The sequence below is a fragment of the Leptonotus elevatus genome, chromosome 1 (assembly GCF_054856555.1).
Source record: "Leptonotus elevatus isolate MCC_2025b chromosome 1, RoL_Lele_1.0, whole genome shotgun sequence".
NCBI lineage: Eukaryota > Metazoa > Chordata > Actinopteri > Syngnathiformes > Syngnathidae > Leptonotus > Leptonotus elevatus.
The window spans coordinates 8,758,854-8,781,288 of NC_141239.1; the positions used below are offsets into that span (position 1 = coordinate 8,758,854).

Sequence of the window (22,435 nt, forward strand, 5' to 3'; positions counted from 1 at the left end):
CATGAGGGGGCAGCACGAGTGACGTGATGGCCCCCAGCAAAAGGGGCTTTGTGCTACAGGACACGTGTGTGATAAAAATTGGCGGATCTCGAATTCCCATAACTGCAGTCTTGAGTGACTCCTTACCAACTTCAACCAACCAACTTCCAGGTCCCCACGCTTGAAACAAGTGATGGGACACATCCAGCAAAAGTTGACTTTTACTGAAGGGCACCTCGTCTCTCGAATTTCTATTATTATGGTTCCTAGTTGTTCTGCTCTTCTGGTAATTAAAACAAATCCCCCTCCAGTTCCTCAAACCCCCCGTGTCTTAAAATTGCCGACCAAAAAGGGACCATACAAGTGATGTGATGCCCCCAGAAAATGTGATGCCATGCTAAAGGGCACCTAGTCTATAACTGTGGTCCCGAGTGGCTCTTGCGCTCTTCTGGGTATTTACCAAACCAAATTCCAGGTCCCCAAGCTCCATCAAGTCTTGTAAAAAGAATGAAGCTGTCCCTCAATGACGGACGGTAAAAATGGTGTGACACCCCCAGCAGTGGAGTGCCTTTCTAAATGGCAGAAGTGGGCAATTTACTAAATGTTGCTGGTCTGTCATTCATCAGCGCCCTGGGCACTCTTACGTCATTGTCAGGCCATCATTTTTTCAAGCTGAAACAAACTGTAATTGTCAGACCGCCATTTTATTATAACCGCGCTTCAATCATCACTTCGTCACCACTATTTTAGGACCGACAGACAGAGATGTAACCTTGCTCTGCAAGATAAATTCTCGCGGTATTTGTGAATTGACAAACTCCCGAGAATACATCTTTTACCGAGCTCGTTGATTTCCACCGATCAATGGTTTGGACCAATCACAGAGCGACATTGTGTTTGGGGCGTTATATGCAGCTGTGACAAAACCAAGAAGCCAGCGCCGGCGCAAACAAACAAACCTAACGTGGACGAATAGATGCTACAATTAATTCCGTGCCAACGTTTAAAAATAAATAAATACATTTGTTCGCACAAGCTAATCTGATTCGGTAATGGACTGCAAAGTCACACACAGCGTGCTGTGCAGGTCTGCCGCCACCCGGAGATAGCGGTAAGTGTTTCCGTGTTTAAAACTGTTGATAGCATTAGTGCTAGCATTAGTGCTAGCATTAGCTAAAGTATTTAGCACAGCCACCGAGATGCCAGTGAAAAAGTGGAAGCGTTCCAGAGGCTCTTATAAAATAAATAAATCAATAAAAAATAAAAAAGGGAAGGCGCTGCAGGAGAAAGAGTGGCTCACCTGTACTGCAGTACAGGGCAGTTTTGTCTTTTTTCGACTCACTTAAATGTTGTACACCTAGGGATGCCCCTCTCCTCCGGTGTGCGCAATGACCCCGGAAGCTGCTTACGTTCGACCGATGCAAACTCACACGGGGAAAAGCCAGCGAGAAGAAAATAAACTCACCCCCGCGTTCTCTGTTTAATTCAAACAGACACTTGATTGCAGCGTTTTTTTGCGTTGCCTCACCACAACCTATTTCGGTCGTATTCTTTCGGCTTTCATTTTATTTCGGCCGAAAATTTTCGGTGGCCAAATATTCGCTGCCTCACTACATATGACGTATCAATACGTCATGAGCTCTTTTTTTTTTTTTTTTATGCAGTAATGTACAGGAGGGGGGAGGGTCTGGCGCAGTTTCTGACTGAAGGATTAGGCTTGACTGCAATGTTATTTAAAATAAACAAGTATAAAATCAGCCAGTATCACGCAAGGATCTTGTTGAAGAGAGAAGAGGAGAAGCAGAAAGTGTAGAGTGGGACTGGGAGGGTTGTCTGTCACTACTGCCGTGTTGTAGAGCAGTGGGGAGGAGCGTGAAACAGCGGACTGAGCGGAGAGGAAGTAGAAAATAAGCGATTTTGGACTTTTAAAAAAAAGCATCCTCATTGGCTCATCAAAGCCTAACGGCGGCGATCGAGTTGCTGCACGTCAAGGAATGACGCTTCGTCGAGCAAACACAACAAGCAACCACCGAACGATGATCCGCGGGGTTAACGGCTTGTTTTGCCGGTCACGTCAACCCCTGGACCGACTGGATGCTGCGGCAGAGCTGCAGTCAGACTAGCCAATAGTTTATTTTTATGTGTGTTAAACTGTTATTTTGTTGTACTTGAAATGTTTGTTTTACAAAAAGCTTATTTTCAGTTTTTTTTCTCAGGAATTGGAATTTCGACAAAACTTGGCTATATTCTAACGCTGATAACGAAAGAACGGAAAAATATATAAATACACTTCTTTTTTTCTGATAAAAAATATAACTGAATCATATGTGGGTCAGTCAAAATCCAGTAAAATGGATGGTATTGAAGGGGTTTGCTTCCATAAAAAGCGCTGGGAGTGAATGAGCTAAGTAAAGCTAATACATTACTGTTATTTTCATGTTTTCCAAATAAAACTTGTTTCTCGGGCTGGATATTTCAAAACCTTCTGTTTGCGCACTACTTAACCATAAACTATAGATGTGGACTAAAAATGTTGGTGTTATCTTTAAACTGTTGGCCATTTCTAACTTCACTGAATAAAGGATTATCTTATCGTAGCGGTTCTAAATTAAAGCCATAATTACAGCAGAATACAGAAAGCTGGTTCCTACGTCTGCAGAGACGTCCCGACGTCTCGAGAACCGAGTGCCTTAATGAGAAAATGCTCTTATCTCTTGATAAATTGACTTCTCTGACTATTACTGTGAATAAGAATACAAAACAGGCCAGCCTAAAGATGAAAGATATTCGTGGGGACTGTTTTCCTTTAGCGAGAGAGCAGGAGGATGTGATGGGAAATCAATACATGCCCCCATTTAGCTTTTATTGCTTGGGTTGGATATTAAAAGTTAAACTAATGCCCCTCGTGTGGTGCCAATAAAACACAAGTGAGAAGTATTACATTGGCAAACTGACAAGACGACACGTTCGTTTTTGTCATCATACTTCTTTTTTTTTGCCACTGTGTGAGGCGGAGCTGAACGCTTAGAATCTCTGTTGTTAAAGTCAACATCTAGCGACAGGCTCGGCTGCGCTGGCGCTAAAATGGGGGCGAATAACGCCGAGTGCATCGGCGGCCTCGGCCCGGCGCTCTTTCACAATAGCCTATTTGTTCAGTCAATGAGTCGAGCGCGCCCCGCTTGTCTTGTTGTGCCGCGCTTGTAACGCTCGACGATTCCATCTGTCTCCGACTTGAGATAACGAGGGAGTGGGGTGCGGGTGGTGTGGAGGGGCTCTGTCATGTTTACACGACGAAGCTGGAGTGAGGGGAGTCGTAGAAGGGAGTCACAGCAAGAGAGTGCTCAACTTATTTTTTTCTTGGCCTCCTCCAAGCCTCTCAGCAGCATGCAGTTTTGGACATCACGAGTGAACGAGCAAAAAGTCTGCCATTTTGTCTTGAAGAAGCCATTTTAGGGTCATTTTGGCCATTTCCAAGGGTTCTTCAGAACTGTGGCCCGATTACAACCACATTTGAGCTACATGTACTAGACAGATAGGCAATGTTAAATTGGGAGAATTTTGGATTTTGATTGTCGAGTGTGGGCAGAATAATGGCAGCAAAGTTTGATGACTCGCCATAAAAACATCCCCACTAAGCCAGTTTCCCTTAGCAACATTTTCTAGGAATGTGTATCACGAGAAGAAGCCTGCATGCCTGAACTCACATAGAAGTCTGCCATTTTGCTTTGAAAAGGTCATTTTAGGCTGATTTTGGTGATTTACAGGGCTCCTTTCAAAGACAAATTTGTACTAGAGATTTGTCTGCTACCAAATTTGAGCTTCATTTACTAGGTACTGGGTGATGCAAAATTGGGTTTGGGGTTTTAGTGATATATAGTAGCAGTAGCACAATCTCTCATGAATAGACCCACAAAAAGTCTCAAGAAGCCAGATCTGAAAAGACATGGGATTATTTGGATGTCTGCCATTTCTTTTTGAAAGTGGCCCATTATAGGGTGATTTTAACCACTTCGAAAGATAATAGTTTTCTTGAGATTTTGTCCGATTGTGACAAGATTTTCACTGTGTATGTATACTACACCAATTGGCAACAGTAAATTGGGTAAATTTGGGGTTTTCATTGTTGCATGTGGGAAAAACGGAAGCGTGGAGCTGCCAATTGTGGAATAAACATTTTTACTGGCAATTATGTTTCAAAGTAAATGCAAATTTGTTCAAATGTATTTGTAAGTACATTCGAACTCATGTAAGTAAGTTCAAACTTATTTGTAAGCACATTCGAACATGCGTAAATACTAACCTGGTAATAGCCAGATTGATAAATGTGATTCACTCAAGTGAGTTCTTCACTATATCAATCTGGGGCTGCTCCATTGTGATTTGCTCTGGAAAGGCGGGACATTCTGTGCAATACTTCAAGATGATTGGACAATGTGTTAACTTGTGCACGGCTACCAAACTTATGTTTTGACCAATCACGGCAACGGATTTGAATGTTGTCGTAGGAGAACAAAAAGCACGAACGTCTTTACCAGCTAAAAATGCACGAAGCGCCTCTTGCTGTTCTTCAAAAAGAAAACTGTGAGTAATTCTGCGAGAACAGAATTAATAGCTGTGTCCATTCGCCCATCTTAGGTTATCCTGAGCCATTAGGCACTGTGATGTCATTTTCAGTCGACAGCAAGTGGCAAAATGGCCGCCTTGTAAGATGGATAAAAATGAATGGATTTTGCTGCTTAATTTATATTCCACAAATACAATATTAATCAGAATGTTATGTTTACACTAGTGGGGGACTGCCCTTTTTAAAAAGCCGCATAGCTAGTTTCCTTTTGGAACGTGATATTTTGTTTTATCATGAAAAGATCCACAAAAAGTCTCAAAACCCACTGGAATTCTGACATATTTTTTCCATTTTAGGGGTCATTTTGCACATATCCAGTGATCCTTTAAAAAGAAACCTGGAGTTTGTCTGATTGCTACCAAATATGAGCTTGACAGACGGGTAATGCTAAATTAAGCCATAAAAAAACAAAACTAACTAATAACGCAAATCCAAAAAGATGTGGTTCTAGTTGTTAAGGTCCCTTACCGTCCACATTTCAGGTACAGCCTTCATGATGGTCAACACCTCTGGACGCTTTTCCGGACAGAAGGCCTTATTGCTGACCCCCCAGCTGCGGGAGAACGACACCCACTGCGTCATCTTCCACTACTACATCGGTGGCCGTGACAACAGCCACCCAGGCCACCTGAACGTCTACATCAAAGAGAACAACAGCCCCATGGGGACTCCCGTATGGAACGTGTCCGCCCCGGCGTCTCGGGCCTGGGGTCAGGTGGAGCTGGCCGTCAGCACCTACTGGCCGAACTTCTACCAGGTGAGGAAACCTGAGCGTTGTCTATTTTCCATGTATGATAAATAACAAGACGAGTCATTGCACAGCGCTTTTGTCGTAACGTCAAAGTCATTAAAGCCTCTTAACAAGACCAAGCCAGACACGGTGCTTCTTTTGAGGAGACCCAAACAATAGCGTCCCATTGAAAACACCTCGTATTGATTCCCGAGGCTACCTCTGTATCCATGGTAATCTGTTCACTCGCTCCTCCATCTCAGCCCTATTTCTGAAACTCATTTTCACTTACCGGTGCGCATCACCGGCGGCCGGGGCAGGGTGATTTCACACTCGCTTCCCTATTAGTCTTTCGCCGGGCTTGTTCCCCGAGCCCACCAAATGTTAATTGATGCAGAGAGACCCCTTAACCTCCAGACGGAGGGGGCCGACTGCTCCGTCTGTGAATTATTTCATTATGTGGTAGGTGGGCGGGCGGTGGTGAAGAGGGGATACCAAAGGCAGGCTGATAGTTCGGTTAACAAGGGACACTGCTGAGTTTCTCGCTGCCTAACACAAGATAGGAAAGGGCACTTAATGAGAGGTGCATGGACACCAGAGAGCGAGAGGCAACAGTTGAGAGCTTTTGACTATCTACAGTAGCCTCAGCCTTACGAGACAAATTAATGCAATGCCAGTCTGGTTAAATGCTTCCGGATTGAAATTTGAGATAATAGCAGGCTGCTTGTACAGTGGTTCTTTGACCTACCATTTTAATTTGTTCCGTCACTAAGCTCTTAGCTCAATATACTTGTAGTAATAAAGTATTTTTGTACATTATTTTGCGCCACAATGGTAATATAGTGTTGGATTAGGTCACCAAAACTCCTCACTGGCTGCCACTGACAATAAGACATTGTGGATGTTAGGGATAGTCAATAACACACTAAAAACAGTTGGGTCAAAAGTAACCTAATTATGGATAAAAAAAATGGACCGATACAGTTTATGGGTCAATTTGACCTAACTTTCTGGGTTGTTTCATACAAAATGACCCAAGTAAAGGATCTGACCAATATTTATGAGTTGTTTTATGCTGAAATACCCATTTCTTGACTCAAAGTTGGGTCAAATCGACCCAAGTAGAGGTTCGATCCATTTTTTTACCCATAGTTGGGTTATTTTTGACCCAACTGTTATTAGAGTGCTCAGTTTTTCAGACCGAGTTCAGTGTGTGTATTCACTGTTTGAATACCTCTAGTCATTTCAATATATACAATTTCAGTTAACACAATGACCAAAACTTATACAATATAGAAAGATCTCTCTTTCTGAAACAGATTATGATTCGCTGATTGTGTTAAACTGCTACAATATACACTTTAAAAACATTTGAGTCAAAAAGGGACTGACACAATTGACCCAAACATTTGGCCAAATCGAATAACCCACAAAATAATTTGACAACAAAAATTTTTTTTTTCTTGTATCTTCACTCCTAAAACATTTTTTTAATCCAATCTTTTGGGTTAAATGGATAACCCGCAAAACAACCCGATTTGCCCAATTGAGGTTTGCTTTACTGTATACGTTTTCATTTCATTTACTTGTGTACCTACACTCTAAAAATAGTTGGGTCAAAAAAAATGGGTTGAAAAAGGCACAACTTTTTGGGTTATTTCTTCAACCCAAAAAGTTGGGTCAAAATGAAAAACCTACAAAAAAAATATTTTCCATAAAACAACCCCAAAAAATGGAACATTCTAAAAAGGGTAAAAGTAATCATAATAATAATTTTGGGATAGATCCTCTACGTGGGTAAATTTGACTCAACTTTCTCAAATTTTGGGGTTGTTTTTTTACAAACTGACCCAATTTTTTGTGTTTTGTACAAAACAACTTTTTTTTTTGCGTTGCACAGAAAGCTGGGTCAAATGGACCCAAGTAGTGGATTGGTCCATTTTTGTCCCGAATTGGGTCATTTTTGACTCAAATGTTTTTAGAATGTAGCACCAACTATTCGCTGTATCAGTGGCCCAATACCTGCTATCTATCGTCGTCCATCCCTATTATACATTTGAAATTCCTATAGGTGCATGGTCCCGGTCCCCTGCTATAAGTTTCTTTCATTTGCTAATGCCCGGAAAGAAGTGCCTTCACCGGTTTTGTCAAATGTGGAAGTTGGTTGTGCATACACTGGATAATATGACAACATTTAATCTTTAATATGTTTTCAAACTCATTTTACAATATTACCTTCAAAATGAAGAGCTTACAGATAATTTTGAAAAAAAATGTCTGTATTTTGCCGTTGCTTCCTGTAAAAATCGTACTTGTCAAACTGTGATGAGACCTTCTCATCTGAGAAAAGCCGAGAATAGGTTCCAATGAAAAAAAATGTAAATAGGTGAATATTTCTAATGTGAAAGGTGGCAATTATCATGATTAACTGGCAAGGAACAATCACATTACAGTAATTGTATGACCCAATTTTCCACTATTTGTAGACCAAACTATGAATCGAAAATGAACCGAGTCTGCTGTAGCTCTGCGTGATGGAACGGGCGAGCGTAATGATCTCCATACAACCCGCAGCCACGAAAACGCTTGAATCTGTCTCTAATTAACAACACGGCACTAATTATAGGTATCTTTAATTGCCTGGTAACCTACACAATTGTCAAAGGGAAGCCACCTGATTCTTAATTATTTTTTAATTACCACCAAGGCTTTTTTATACTGTCACACCAAGGATAACTACTTATTCGCTAGGTCATCCAGAAAACTTTTAATCATTTTGAAAAATTTTCGGTCATGTGTTGAGCCGTCGTGCGTTGTAAAAAGCCTCCACATGTTCATCCTTCTTGATTTCAATACAGTAGGGCTGTTGGCCGAGCTAATCAATCCCGCTGTAATGTACTACTTAGCAACGTCCCTCGGGGAGCGGGGTGACGGCGGCGTTGGCGAGCCACCCGTCCTTCTGACAAATGAGGGAGCTGAACTTTTTGCGGCGACGTCGTTTGCGACTCGCGATCCCCCTCGCGAATACGAGGTCAGGCCCAATTATGCCGGGCGCTATCATTGACGCCGGAATCAATTATATCGCGGCTATTAAGACGGGCTGACTGATGTCTGTTGCGCAAACAAAAGGATTTCAATTAGGCGGCGGGGTCCAGTTCATTTGTCTGATGGCAATGCATGAAGTGCTCGGCCTTTTAATTTCCTTTAAATTAGCCCGTAATGAGGCCATCATTGGCGGCCCCAGATATTCGCTTTCATATTCGGCGCGGAATTAATAATGAGACAGCCTTATCTGAAGGCATCCGGCCTCCCCAATGACAATGGGGAAGCGTCTCTGCCGCCACATTTGGAGGCTACAAAAGGAATCTGAGATGCTGGGGAAAGCATCGGGACAGCATTTCAGTGTGACGTCGCAATGCAGGAACATGCCTAGTTAATACATATGTTTATATGTATAGACTAATGGAATGCAGGACATGTGTAGTGGCAGGGAGTGTGAAGGAGTCAGTGCGCTCAACCCTGAGATTGGGAAGGCGCGGACATTCTGTTTCTTTTTTTATCACAAGTGTAGTGCAGCAAGTAAATAACTGACATTCTGTAGGGACACACCCTCAGACAGGCTTGTGGACCATTTGTTTTTTACCCGCCAGCTCATGTCTCAGAACAGGGTCACATGCTTGGTTATGAAGTTTGCTCACTGAGATAGCTCGCACTATATAGGAGAAACACTTGACATAACAGCTGTGCAAATGCATCAATAGACAGACACCACAATGTTTTATTTTTGCTCAGTTGTGAAGTTTAGAGTAGGGCTAAAGTCAAAACTTTAACATGAGCTGTAATTTACCTTTAGTCCTTACGCAAACTTTAACTCTAGGCCTACCTACTGGTTTTAAAGCCTAACCCTCAATTCTAATCCTATTCTATTCCACTTCTAATTCTACATATATTTTTTGCGCGTTTACACGGCCTTTCAAACCCGAACATTGCCAGTAAACCTGTTCTGGTTTTAAAGGAGTTTTTGACAGCTTGTATCTCTACGTAGTAAATTCTGCAGAGTAAATTTTGCTCTAAACTGAGTCTATTTGATCTCACTCTAAATAGAGTGAAATTTACACTTGGAAGAGAGTTTAAAAAATTTACTCAAGGGTTGAGGAACAAACCCACAACTTCAGGTTGGGAGACAGCCTACTCCCTGAGCCATGCAGCTCCTGCTGTGTGTTAGTATATCGACTGTGTCAGGTGGAATCTTCGCAACTCCAAGAGACCAAAAACAATGTGTCTCTTGGATATAAGCGAACAGTAGGCGTGGCATAGCTCAAGTGGTAGTGTGGCAGTCTCCCAAGATGAAGGTTGTGAGTTCATTACTCAACCCTTGAGTGACTTTCATTTTATTGTTTTCCAATTATTTATTTTACTGTCTTCCAAGTGTAAATATTACTCTAAAACTGAGTCTATTTGATTCCACTCTAATAGTCAAATTTACTCTACAGAATTGACTTTGTAGCCTTTAACTCTAACCTTTAATGTAAACCCTAATCCCTATGCTTTACCCTAAACCTTCATTTTAATCCCTAGCCCTAACCACTCTCCCTAATACAGTGTTATCTTGATTTATGAGTTTAATTTGTTCTGAGACCGCACTGGCAACTCGAATCACTCATGAATTTAAATACTATTAATCAATTACAGCCCCTCCAAAACATTCTTTAAAAATATAATATTATATTATATATATATATATATATATATATATATATATATATATATATTGTAAATCAAACTGTTTTTAAAAAGGCAAATATAAATGGGTCTATTGTTTCTGGTTCCAAAATGTTGTTCAGGTGACAAGGTAGATTAGTGCCACGTTTTACCTGTTTGTCGATACACATTCTCTGACTGTCTTTAACAAATGACTTTCAAATGACTACCCTGATTGAAGGTGACCTTGCTTGACAAACAAACCCAATGGCATCTGGATTACAAAGCAAAGAGAGCTAGAAGGAAAGAAATCCAGACGACCTGCCACAATGCACATCAGCGTGGATATATTTAAAAAATAATGCAATTCACTCTCTCTCCTAAGCACTCAAATAGCATCTCATTTTTTATGGCCTGCCTTATGAGTCTTCTGTCCGCTCCCCAGATCGTGTTCGAAGCCGTAACCTCTGGGCAGCGCGGCATGCTGGCCATCAAAGACGTCCTGGTCCAAGGCCATCAGTGCAGTGAGTCCTCCCTTTTCTTCTTCTCCGTAATAAAACATCATCAAAAAGCCATTGTCCCTTGCATGACACCCTTCCAAATATACACTGTTGTTCTCTTCAAGGCCCACTCGTCAAACAAAGGGCAGCGGGAAAACCTTCTCCTTGTAGCTCCCTTAAGATTTACGAGCGAACCGCTCGGGATGTCGGCGCAAGAGATTGTAGCACAGACAAAAAAAAAAGAAGATTGAAAAACAAATACCATCTTCATTCTTTCATCCCTTAAGGATCTTCTGCAAAGCAGCTCATCTCTCAGGCGTAGAAATTCCTGTTGGTATTACCGGATGTATACTGCAAGTACCAGCATATTTAGGACTTTCTGGCTGCAGATTTTGGGCTGCTGCTTTTGGGACTGTGAGGCCTTGTTAGGATTGCGCTATTTATCTGTGTGCTTTTGCTTTTGAGTCTTGCATATGGGAACCTTAAAATAAAAATTCTCTCTAAAACTTTTAAACCACACAACCCATAAATAGCACATCCCCTGTTCCTTGCAAAAGTCACAATGACGTACTTTTATAGCCATTAAAGACATCATGTTCAAAGCACCTGACAATATAATTCAAGTTTGAGTAGCGTATGCATATTTTCATCCTAAACCCCAAACCCAGTCGCTACCTCAATTTGATTTTTTTCGCCTTTACCCTGTCCCTAACTCTACCCATTAGTCCAAACCAAAAACACTATACGCTAACCTTAGCAGCTATCCCTAACCCTGCAATAGGGGGCTCCTGTTTGGAACCCCTAGCGTTACTCAGAGGTTTTTACACTCTGAACTTCAAATCAATATCTTGCATGGGTTTTCATCCATTGATTTAGACTTTGCTATGCCCTTCATACAGTTGTGGCAAGTATCATGCTCTGATTGTTAAATGCTAATGACTTGCTAACCATTTGAAAGTGGCCCAATTCCTACAACTGTTGTGTCAATACGATAGATTTGTACAGCTATACGTGGTGCATCTGAATGCATCCAAAGCGATCGATGGTGCCTTTTGAGACGTGATCAATGTTTAAATGTGAGAGAGGAAAACCGTGAGGTGGAATCAATGTTCCTCTCAGTGGCAATCAGCTCTCTTTGACTGATAGGTAACACCACGAAAGCATGTATTTTCTGATTATTCAACCGTTAGTGATATCCAAGACAAAGGTGTGATTATGCTGTGATCCTCTCCTATCATTAAAGCGTATGAAAAAAATACTTGTCTTTTTTTTTTTTTTTTTTTGGGCAGTGCTGAGATTGACTGAGGACGCAGCCGAAAGATGAGATTGTTAAAAAAAAAATCTAAAGCACAAGTGGAACTCTTAGTGATGAAAGTGGTAGAATTAGATTTTTTTTCGCAGTCTTTAGAGATTCGGTTACGTTTCAAATCAAGGTCGCCCGGCAAGATTGCCCTATTTTTCCCTGCACTCATCAAAAATGTTCCACATAAGTTTCCCGCAGAATATCTGATGTGCTCATGATAATGAATACCGTTTGCAAAGGGGAAACATGCTTTTGTAACAACACTTTGCTGCATTCAGTGCTGGAATTAAGTTAAACAACAGTGTAAACTGCTCTCGCCCCAAATACCAACCTTAGCCCCTTACTAGAATATAAACCCTATTCCCTACCCCACCAAATACAATCCCTAAACCTTAATTCTTAAAACTGGTTCTGCCCCAAACACCCCACCAAAGATCCTTTCCATTGCCCCAAACACTATCCCACAAACCCTACACATTACCCTAATCCTCACATTGACCACTGAGCCATGAACCCTCGCTTTACCACCTGCCCGAAAACCCAATCCAGTGGTGTCAAACATACGGCGCGGGGGCCCGGAAAGGCCCTTCACGGGGTCCAATCTGGCCCGTTAGGACAGAACACAAACAGTTTTTCGCTAAAATTAACTTGCTAATTTTGTCCACTGGAGAGCGCAATGACAGCCACTTAAATAACATTCTGAAATGTGGCTGTTGCACAGGTTTTGATGCGAACATTTTGTGCTCATTTTTGTTACCACATTTCAGATTACTCTGCAATAAAATAATAAATGGGAATATTTTTAGAGTCTACGTGTAATTATTTGCACCCAAAAAAAAACAGGAGATATTTTGACCTATATTTATTTTTAGATTATTAAGGCATGGGCATAGGGGCCCAGCGCACTTGAGATAAAATTTGGGTGAAAGTGGCCCCTGATTTAAAAGACTTTGACACCCCTGCCTAATCCCTAACAATCAATATGAAAATGCTTTTGTAAGAGCGGTATCATTTACTCAGTGTGCGGGGGAAGTAAAGCGTCAGTGCAATTAGCAGCAGAACGGCCTCTTGGGTCTCGTTCTGGAGATTTAGGTGGCCGCCTTCTTCCTCACAAAGCGATTCGGGCCTAAGACTTCATGAGGTAGCGTATACTAAAGTATAAGTGCGGCATCCATTCAAGTCTACTTTGCCCGCTCTACTCATGTTTACAAGCGATTCCCGCCACAGGGGTTGTAACTTCCCTCGCCGCACAAACACGTCTTACATTCAACTCTGCAGTTTAATCTCGCCTTGAATTCAACATTACCTGCCTAATAAACATTTTGTGTTTTTTGTTTCTCAGTGAACACGCCACACTTTCTGACAATAAAGGGAGTGGAGGTCAACGCTGGACAGACAGCGTCTTTTCACTGCACCGTCAACGGACGCAAGCGGGACAATTTCCGACTCTGGCTTCAGGTGAGGCTTTCTACATTTCCTTGCACAAGGTAACCTCATTTGTGCATAATTGCAGAGTCTTGGTCTTGAATTTGTATGCAGTCTCAAGGCTTGTCTTGGTCTCACAATTCCTCTGTCTTGGTCTGCAATTGATGTGACATTTCAGTCTTCATCTCGAGTTTGTCTCACATTGCCTCGGCCTTATTGATCTTGAACACACTATGCCAGTATTTGGGGCTCATAACGTTATCTCGTTGTTTATGACCATGTTATTTGCAATTGACTTGATCTCACATTGTCTTGGTCTTAACTCTGTTTTACACTCTCTTGGTCTTCAATCAGTCTCACATTCTTGGTCTGGAATTGGTGTGACGTTTCAGTCTTCACCTTGATTTTGCCTCACGTTGCCTCGGTCTACTCTGTCTTGACCGTCTTGGTCTGGAAACTGTGTGACGTTTCAGTCTTCATCTTGATTTTGTCTCACATTGCCTTAGTCTTCCTGGTCTTGACAGTCTTGGTCTGGAATCAGTGTGACGTTTCAGTCTTCATCTTGATTTTGCCTGACATTGCCTCGGTCTTCATGGTCTTGACTCGGTCTCACATTTTATTGGTCTTGGCTGTTTCACAATACACTAGCCTTAGTATGGTCTCAATCTTATACTTTCTCTGTCTTGGTCTTGTTTTAGTCTCAAATTGTCTAGTTTTAGTCTTCACTCTTTCACATTGTGTTGGTCTTTGTCTTGACTTGATCTCCCACTGCCTCCATCTTGGTCTTTATTTAGTCCCGTATTGGCTTGGCCTCGGTATTTATTTGGTCTCACATTACTCGGTCTGACATTGTCTTGGTCTTTGCTCTGTTTCACATGACCTTGATCTTGTTTTTTTTACCTGGTCTCGCATTGGTCTTGGTAAATGGTCTTCACTTGTATAGCACTTTTCCACATGTTAAGGCCCACAAAGCACTGACATCACATTCCCCTTCTGATGGTGCAGCATCAGGAGCAACTGGGGGTTCAGTATATTGCCCAAGGACACTTTGATATGATCACAAGGGCGGAGGATCGAACCCCCAACCTCTGTCATCTCTGTCTTGTCATCGTACTCAATCACTGCTTCAGTCTCAGCCTTGATTCTGTCTCACATTGCCTTGGTCTTATCTCCATTTTGGGCTTGACTCTATCTCTGCTCCTGTAATTTCAACTGTAACACAACCTCCGAGATCCAATTTTTTAGTCTGGAGTGACAAGTCTAAAGTTCAAGCTGTGACATTCACACATTGCTTCATTGCATCCTGGATGTAACCTGCTGGCTGGCAGGCAGGGGATTACAGGTGTCAGCTCACTGCCGTATGCTCTTAACCCACATAGACGCTGGCTCTGTGGAGAGTGCCTTCTATATCCGGCACACAGCAGCATGCAGTCGACCTTGATCCGAGCGACAAAGGTAGTGCATCTGGCAGCCGGAGCCTTTTCGGCCTGTGACGCTAACATGCACCGTCACTCGTGTGATCAGCGGGTTTAAAGGTCCCGTGCCAGGTACTCCATCATTTTCACAAATGCGTCCTCATTAGCACCAGAGCTGTAAAACAAACATTAGGCCAAATCCCAGCCCGATTGACAGCGGTGAAGAAACGTTTCTAATGAACAAATACTACCCCCCATCTGCCCGCTGTAAGGGGTGACAGCTGGGGAGAAGCTGCTTGCCTCTCTATGCGTTGCAGTGTGATTAATGTATCACTCACAATTGGGACTGAGGCAAACAAACAAAAGTAAAGATTCTAGAACACACAAGGTGAAACCACTTGTATGTGTGTGTTCAAACAGGGAATGGGTGGACGGGAGGCCCCGATGAAGGCCACTAAACCTTGGAACAACCGCCGGTTCATCGGCACCTTCGATGTGGAGAACACCACCAAGGGCGACTCAGGCCGCTACCGATGCATCGTCCACTCGGACAAAGGGGTCGGTGTGTCCAACTACGGGGAGCTGACTATAAAACGTGAGTGTTGATCTTGAACCATTCCACCCTCGATGTCAGTTTCACTTGAAATTTGGTATGAATGGCTGTCGTGAAAAGACCCACAAAAAAAGTCTGAAGAATTCCTGTCCGAAAAGATACAGGAAGTAATTTTAGTTATTGAGCAGCCACTTAAGGCGATAATTTGATTGTGTTCCCTGATAAGAATTGAAGTGGATTTTTTACCAAATACAACTTCCAGTATTTCATTCTTTCCAAAGTAAGTCTTACTTTATTGGAATTATTAATATAAGTTCAAGAACTAGAAATTAGAAGAGTAGAAAATTGCCATAAATTTTATGGAATTTTAAGGAATAATACTTTATTGGGATATATTGGTCTTTCTTTAAAAATTATCTGTAATTTTTGGAAGGACAATTAATATAATAATAATAATAATAATAATAATAATAATAATAATAATAATAATAATAATAATAATAATAGTTGAATATAGTACAAAATGAATGAATATTGCAAACATTGAATTGCTAACCAAATTAGCCAAATACTAGAAGTAAACTTTCTTGTCTAATTTGTTTAATACAAAGACAACAAATGCCTTTATTTATGATACAGATGATGATTTGCTGTCATGTCAAGCTGCTGAAGACGATATACTCAATATCATATATATGTATATATTTTTTTCCGTTAACCCTCTGTGTCTGGTATTGACAGCCTCAACAAGTATCTGATAGATTAAAATAAGGCGGATATCGGCCCATTACCATTTGGTGGAATCGGTACTCGCCAATCCCGATTTGGGAGGATGTCATCGTTATCGGAATGTAGTTCCCTTTTTAGTATCATTTTGTACCATATTTTTTTGATATTGTATGCTTTTCATTGGACACTGAGATGGGTGCGCTTTATATTGAGCCTTGCACTGACCTTCATGCAAAGTCGGTGGGAGATGAACAGGAAGCAAACTGCGTAAACAGACTTTAGGGCACTTTTTAACCCCCACTCGCCCGCCCTCCCCAACCATAACTTTTTTTTTATGGTGATTTGTTATCTGGAGGACTTTTTCACTGTAAAATGGGGGCCGTCCTTGACTGAGCACAATGGCGCTTTAAAGGATCACAAAGGCAAGCGGCGGGCGGGTTTACAGTAGCCTCACTGATGTTTGACTCCTGCAGTCATTTGATATGAATTTATGGAGTCGTCTCTCGCTGCAAGGCCTCACTTTCCTTACAGCCCCTATAGTCGTCCAGTAATGGCCTCCTATATTTCTTCACCTCAATCTTCTCCGTGTGCTCTCAATTGAATTTACTGCCTTGATTTTTTCCCCCAATCCCCCCTGTCTCTTTCTCTCTCTCTTTTTTCTTTTTTTTTGTCTCCGAGCCTTATGTGATTGATAGGTTTAATCCTGCTGCTGCAGATCGAGCTCTGTCAATCACGCCGGAATGGACACAACAGAGAGTGGGCGAGGGAGATAATGTCTAATAACCCAGATCAGCCTTCCCTGTTAAGAATTGACTTAACAAATGTTAACCACTTTGAGGTTTTAGCAGAATTTGGTGCGAAATATTGTTCACTTGGAGACTTTACATATTATAAAAGCACTGGGTTTTATGAGGATTTTGTGGATTTTTGTACAAAGCGCATGCACAGAATTTTGCAGAAATTGAACTATTGTGTGAATTTGATTCTTTTATCAGAATTTAGTAGAATTTAGAACAAAAGGTTGGTCTAATGTGAGCGTTTATTTATATATACATATATATATATATATATATATATATATATATATATATATATATATATGTATATATATACATATATATATATATATATATATATATATATATATACATATATATATATATATATATATATATACATATATATATATATATATATATATATATATATATATATATATACATATATATATATATATATATACATATATATATATATATATATATATACATATATATATATATATATATATATATATATACGTATATATATACATATATGTATATATATACACGTATATATATATATACGTATATATATACATATATGTATATATATATACATATATATATATGTATATATACATATATATATATATACATATATATATATATATATACATATATATATATATACGCATATATATATATATATATATATATATACGTATATATATATATATATATATATATATATATATATATATATATATACATATATATATATATATATATATATACGTATGTATATATATATATATATATATATATACGTATATACGTATATATGTATACGTATATATATATATGTATATATATATACGTATATATATATATGTGTATATATATATATATATACGTACATATATATATATATATATATATATGTATATGTATATATATATATATATATATATATATATATATATATATATATACGTACATATATATATATATATACGTATATATATATATATATATATATATACGTGTATATATATATATATATGTATATATACGTATATACATAAGGGGTGTAAATCTCTCCAATCAAGACGATTCAATACGCATCTCGATACATGCGTTGCAATCCGATACAAGGACTGTTCGATTTTCAAATGGAATGATTCGGTTTGATTCAGTAGGATTTCGGTTTGATTCGGTGCAACGATTATTTGATTACTTGACAACTAGTCAACTGCCAAATTCATTTATATTTATTTTGATACTCCATTAATCATTTGAATATCTTGTTTAATCTAAAATGATCTAAATCTCATAATTTGCACATTTGCAAACATCTGCTTTTATTTTGTAAAACAGCGATAAACATTTCTGCATATAAGATAAGATACACCTTTATTTATCCCACAGTGGAGAAATCCACAGCATTACCAGCAGCAATACACATCATCACACATCATATATAAATATGTATCACAAAAAATACTTATGTAACCTGTAGTTGAATAAAAACAGAGAACACAGTAGTGCAAACAGATGGCATCATCATCAAATTTGTTAAATTTGAAATTCAAACATCACACCACATCAATGGTTTTCCGAGAGTACAGTAATTGTAAAGTCTAACAGCAGCGGGTAGGAAGGACCTTCGGTACCTTTCCTTGTTACAGCGTGGGTGAAGAAGCCTAGCACTAATGGTGCTCTCCATGGCTTGAACAGTCCCGCACTGGGGGTGGGAGGCGTTACCCCGGATAGATGACAGCTTTGTCGCCATTCTCCTGTTGCCTACCACCTTTACCATCTCGAGACTGGAGCCCAGAACGGAGCCCGCCTCCTTTACCATTTTTTGTTCAGTCTCTTCCTCTCGGCAGTTGAGATGCTGCTGCTCCAGCAGACCACACCATAAAATAAGACTGAGGCCACCACAGAATCATAGAAGGTCCTTAATAAGTCCTTAAGCACCCCAAAGGACCTCAGTCTACGTAGCAGGGTGTAGTCTACTCAGTCAGTTTTTGTACAGAGTGTTGTCAGTCCTGTCCAGGTTCCTATTAACACCCAAGTACTTGTAAGAGTCCACTATCTCAATGTCTATTCACTGGATGTTCACCGTAAGGGGGTGGGTTAAATTATCTTTAGTCAGGTGAAAATCCACCACCAGCTCCTTAGTTTTTCCTGCATTAATCCGGAGGCGATTTTCCTCACACCAGGCCACATAGTTCTTGTTCAGTTCTCGGTACTCTGTCTCATCTCCATTGTTGATGAGACCAACGATAGCAGAGTAATCCGAGAACTTTTGCAGGTGACAGTTTGTCGTGTGGTGTGAGAAGTCGGTTGTGTAAATAGTGAACAGTAGAGGCACTAGAACAGTCCCTTGAGGCGTCCCCATACTATAGATCAGCGTATCAGACACACGGCTGCTTGTCTTCACATACTGCGGCCTATTGGTGAGAAAATCCAGAACCCATGTTGTTAGCTGGTGGCACACCCCATTGAGCTGCAGTTTGTCCCTCAGGAGATCTGGCTAGATGGTAATGAAAGCACTGGAGAAATTGTCGTGTCAAAGCCAGGGGACGCTGCCAAGCCATTACGATCTGACAAGGGTTTGCGTCTTGGACGTCCTGTCATCTTTCGTTTCAGACGTGACGTCATCATTGGAGAGAAAACAAGGAGAGCTCACCGTGAGATGAGGCGCTCGAACAGGCTTGCCTCATTTTCACAAAATATTGTTTCTACCTCATCCTGCATCACTCTGTAGATATGAGATGGTAAAAATATGAGCCCCGACAACAGACTTATAAAAGTCCATGGCCCTGACATGCTGGACCATACGTATTTACTTCCGCAAACACAGCGTTGTGAGTGATCTTGTATCTTCTTCTACACATGTGGGTCACTTAAGGGACGCATTCCGTCCACACAGCAAACAGACTGAGGTCGCAATTATTAGGTAATGTGAACGCTTACACAAAAAAAATCTGATTTCACCCCAAAAATCGGAATTTAGCATTAAGACCTTCGGTGTGAACGTAGCCTTAGACAAACATATATCAATGCTTGCAGGAATATATTCTTGATCATTTGTGGAAGAATGACCAGCGTAACTGAAGTTAGTGGGTCTTGAGAGTTGAAAGTTCATGACTATATTAAACTGCCCCTTGGTGGCAAAGTTACACACAGCAGGCGAAACGGTTTACTTCTTTATTATTATCATTTTTAATCATGTTATTACTATAGGATTTTTGAAATGCAATGTCCTAGAGTGCATTTTGTTCTTATAAAAAAAGAAGAAGGGGTTTTAGGGGAACCTGGAACGGATTTGATTGCATTTCCATTATGAGGATTTTAGAATTTCATATAAATACCTCGCTCTCTCTTTGAGAATTTACTACTACAATATGTGTCTATTGCGTCAATCATGGCAGAAGTGACACCATATTGTAAGAGATGAGTGCCCCCCCCCCCCACATCTTTTGCACTCAGCCCCTCTCTAAACAGCACTTTGCATTAGCTGAGACCTAAAAAATAAGCGGCAGGTGCCTTTGTCATAAATATTGATGTCATTATCTGGACCCTTTAAAATCTCTGCGAGGGAGGAAAGCAGCGTTTTCACGCTTCTAAGTGTCATCTCCTCTTATCTCTGCATCCGCTGCCGTAAAACAAGCGCTTAACTCCCTATCCACCACCCCTCACTCCTTGGAGCGATGACTTGTAAATCTCCCCTTAAATGTGTATGGGAGTGACCACGGAGTGTGAATGTTTCATCCCGCCTCATTACAATACACCGCCCCCGTCTTGGTCAACAGGAGGAGAATGAATGCTTGATTATCCCTGATAATCACTCCTGATTTTCGTGCCACATTTATGTGGAAGTGTGCTGTGCCATATGGATCTGCCCGCTTGAACCCCCACTGCCTTTCCATCCTGGTTATAGGCTCTCCCGTAGCGGCTCTGAAAGGGACGATAATTATTCGCCCCCGTCTAGGCCCAGGCTCCTTTTCCTCGGGTTCAGGGAGCTCTAGCTGAGCATTCTGGCCCGTGTCGGCGTTAATGAGAATAGCCACCGAGAAAAGAAAAAAAGAATCGAAATCGAAGCCAGACTCGCCGGTCATCTTCCCAGAGGCGATCGATTCTTTTCCAGCTCGGTTAGGAGAATAATGAGCACCTCCCCCATCTTAAAGAGAGAGAAGGATGCTCTCGGCAAATTAAAGTGGGATTTATTATTATTACCATGAATCAACAGGACAGTGACAACACTTGGACGGCTGAAGGGCTTTGTGTGTGCTTGTGTGCCAGTGGTTGCATAAACTACTCTTATTGCAGTTCAGTGAGTTGTACCCAAAATATTAGCTTTTTTTTTTTTTTTAAGGGGTGAATTGTGTTTTTTTGCCCTTAAATTCCATAATTGTATTATGGATATCTTCACTTGAACAATATATATATATATATATATTTTTAATATATATATATATTTTTTTTGTAAAAATGCACCATGTGAGGATTTTACTTCATCCCTTCATGACTTTTTTTTTTTTTTTTTTGTAGAATTTCATTTAAAACAAATTGTCTGGTTGAGGATTCTCAAATTCTACTTAAACAGGGTATGTTCAAACGTTTTCAGTTGAGAGCCACATACAGGAAAAATGAAAGGCTGCAAAGCCTTTTTTTTTTTAACAGGATAAAATCAATCAAGCAAGCAATTACATTCTATATCCCACGAGACTAGATCTACAGAAAGCTTGCTAAACCTGGTGGTCAGGAATGGAATGGGAACAAATTTTGGCCTGCGGGTTGGGTGGTGCGGACGGCAAACAAAATGCACAGAATCCTTTGGTCATTCGTAGAGGAAAAGAGTTTGCACGCCGACCGGCAACATGCAGCGATTACTATTCTTCGACTGAGGTGTATTTTGCTTTTAAAATTAAATTATCTTTATTAACCACAGTGTTTTGAAGATAAATTTTGTTATTTTATAAATAGCCTATTTCTATCTACACCACATGAACCAATTTATTTCTTATTTTGGTAAATGCAGCAGGCCACTGAAAATGGATGGCGGGCCACAAATGGCCCCCAAGCCGCAGTTGACTTAGTTTACTTAGACTATACTGATGTTTTATTTATTAAATTAAATTATGAATTTATTTATGTTTACACAAAGTTTGCATAAATTGTGAACAAGTAGGATTTCATAAAGTTTCAAAAAGTTATTTTGTTACCTAATTAAGCGTTTCCATGTAAGAATTTTGTTAAATTACAGTGTGTATCTGTTATAAAGATTTTGTAGTTAAATTGGTTATTTCTCACTTTTTCCATGCCATTATTCTAGTTTGACTCTAAAATATCACTTCTGTGTATTTGATTTCCTCCTTTGATGAAAATGTAGTAGAATTTGATTCAGTCTGCTTGTTTGAAAATTCCAATTCTTTTGATATTTTTTTTCACAAAAAGGTTGAATAAATTGTGACTATTTAGTACAATTTCATATACAAATGTTTGTCTTACATAACAATTTATTGGTTACCCAAATCATTCTTCCTTCATAAATATATTGTAGAATATTGCACAAAAACTTTTTCTAATGGGAGAATTTCATGATATTCAAATAAGCCCTTAAGAATTGTGTACATTTTCGAACAAAAATAAATAAATCTACAGAAAGTTGGTATGCAACGATTTGATTACCCAAAGAATAGT

At 40.1% G+C, this 22,435-nt stretch overlaps 1 protein-coding gene across 7 annotated transcripts in view; it reads left to right on the forward strand.

The window, feature by feature from the left end:
* LOC147180601 (receptor-type tyrosine-protein phosphatase mu) overlaps window positions 1-22,435 on the forward strand; it is a 212,088-nt gene that overhangs the window by 64,626 nt on the left and 125,027 nt on the right. For all 7 annotated transcript variants that reach the window (XM_086072904.1, XM_086072911.1, XM_086072893.1 and 4 more), the window contains exons 3-6: window positions 5,086-5,360; window positions 10,480-10,558; window positions 13,180-13,295; window positions 15,098-15,272. In XM_086072904.1, coding sequence (XP_085929030.1) covers window positions 5,086-5,360; window positions 10,480-10,558; window positions 13,180-13,295; window positions 15,098-15,272 — 645 coding nt within the window. The remainder of the gene's footprint in view (window positions 1-5,085; window positions 5,361-10,479; window positions 10,559-13,179; window positions 13,296-15,097; window positions 15,273-22,435) is intronic.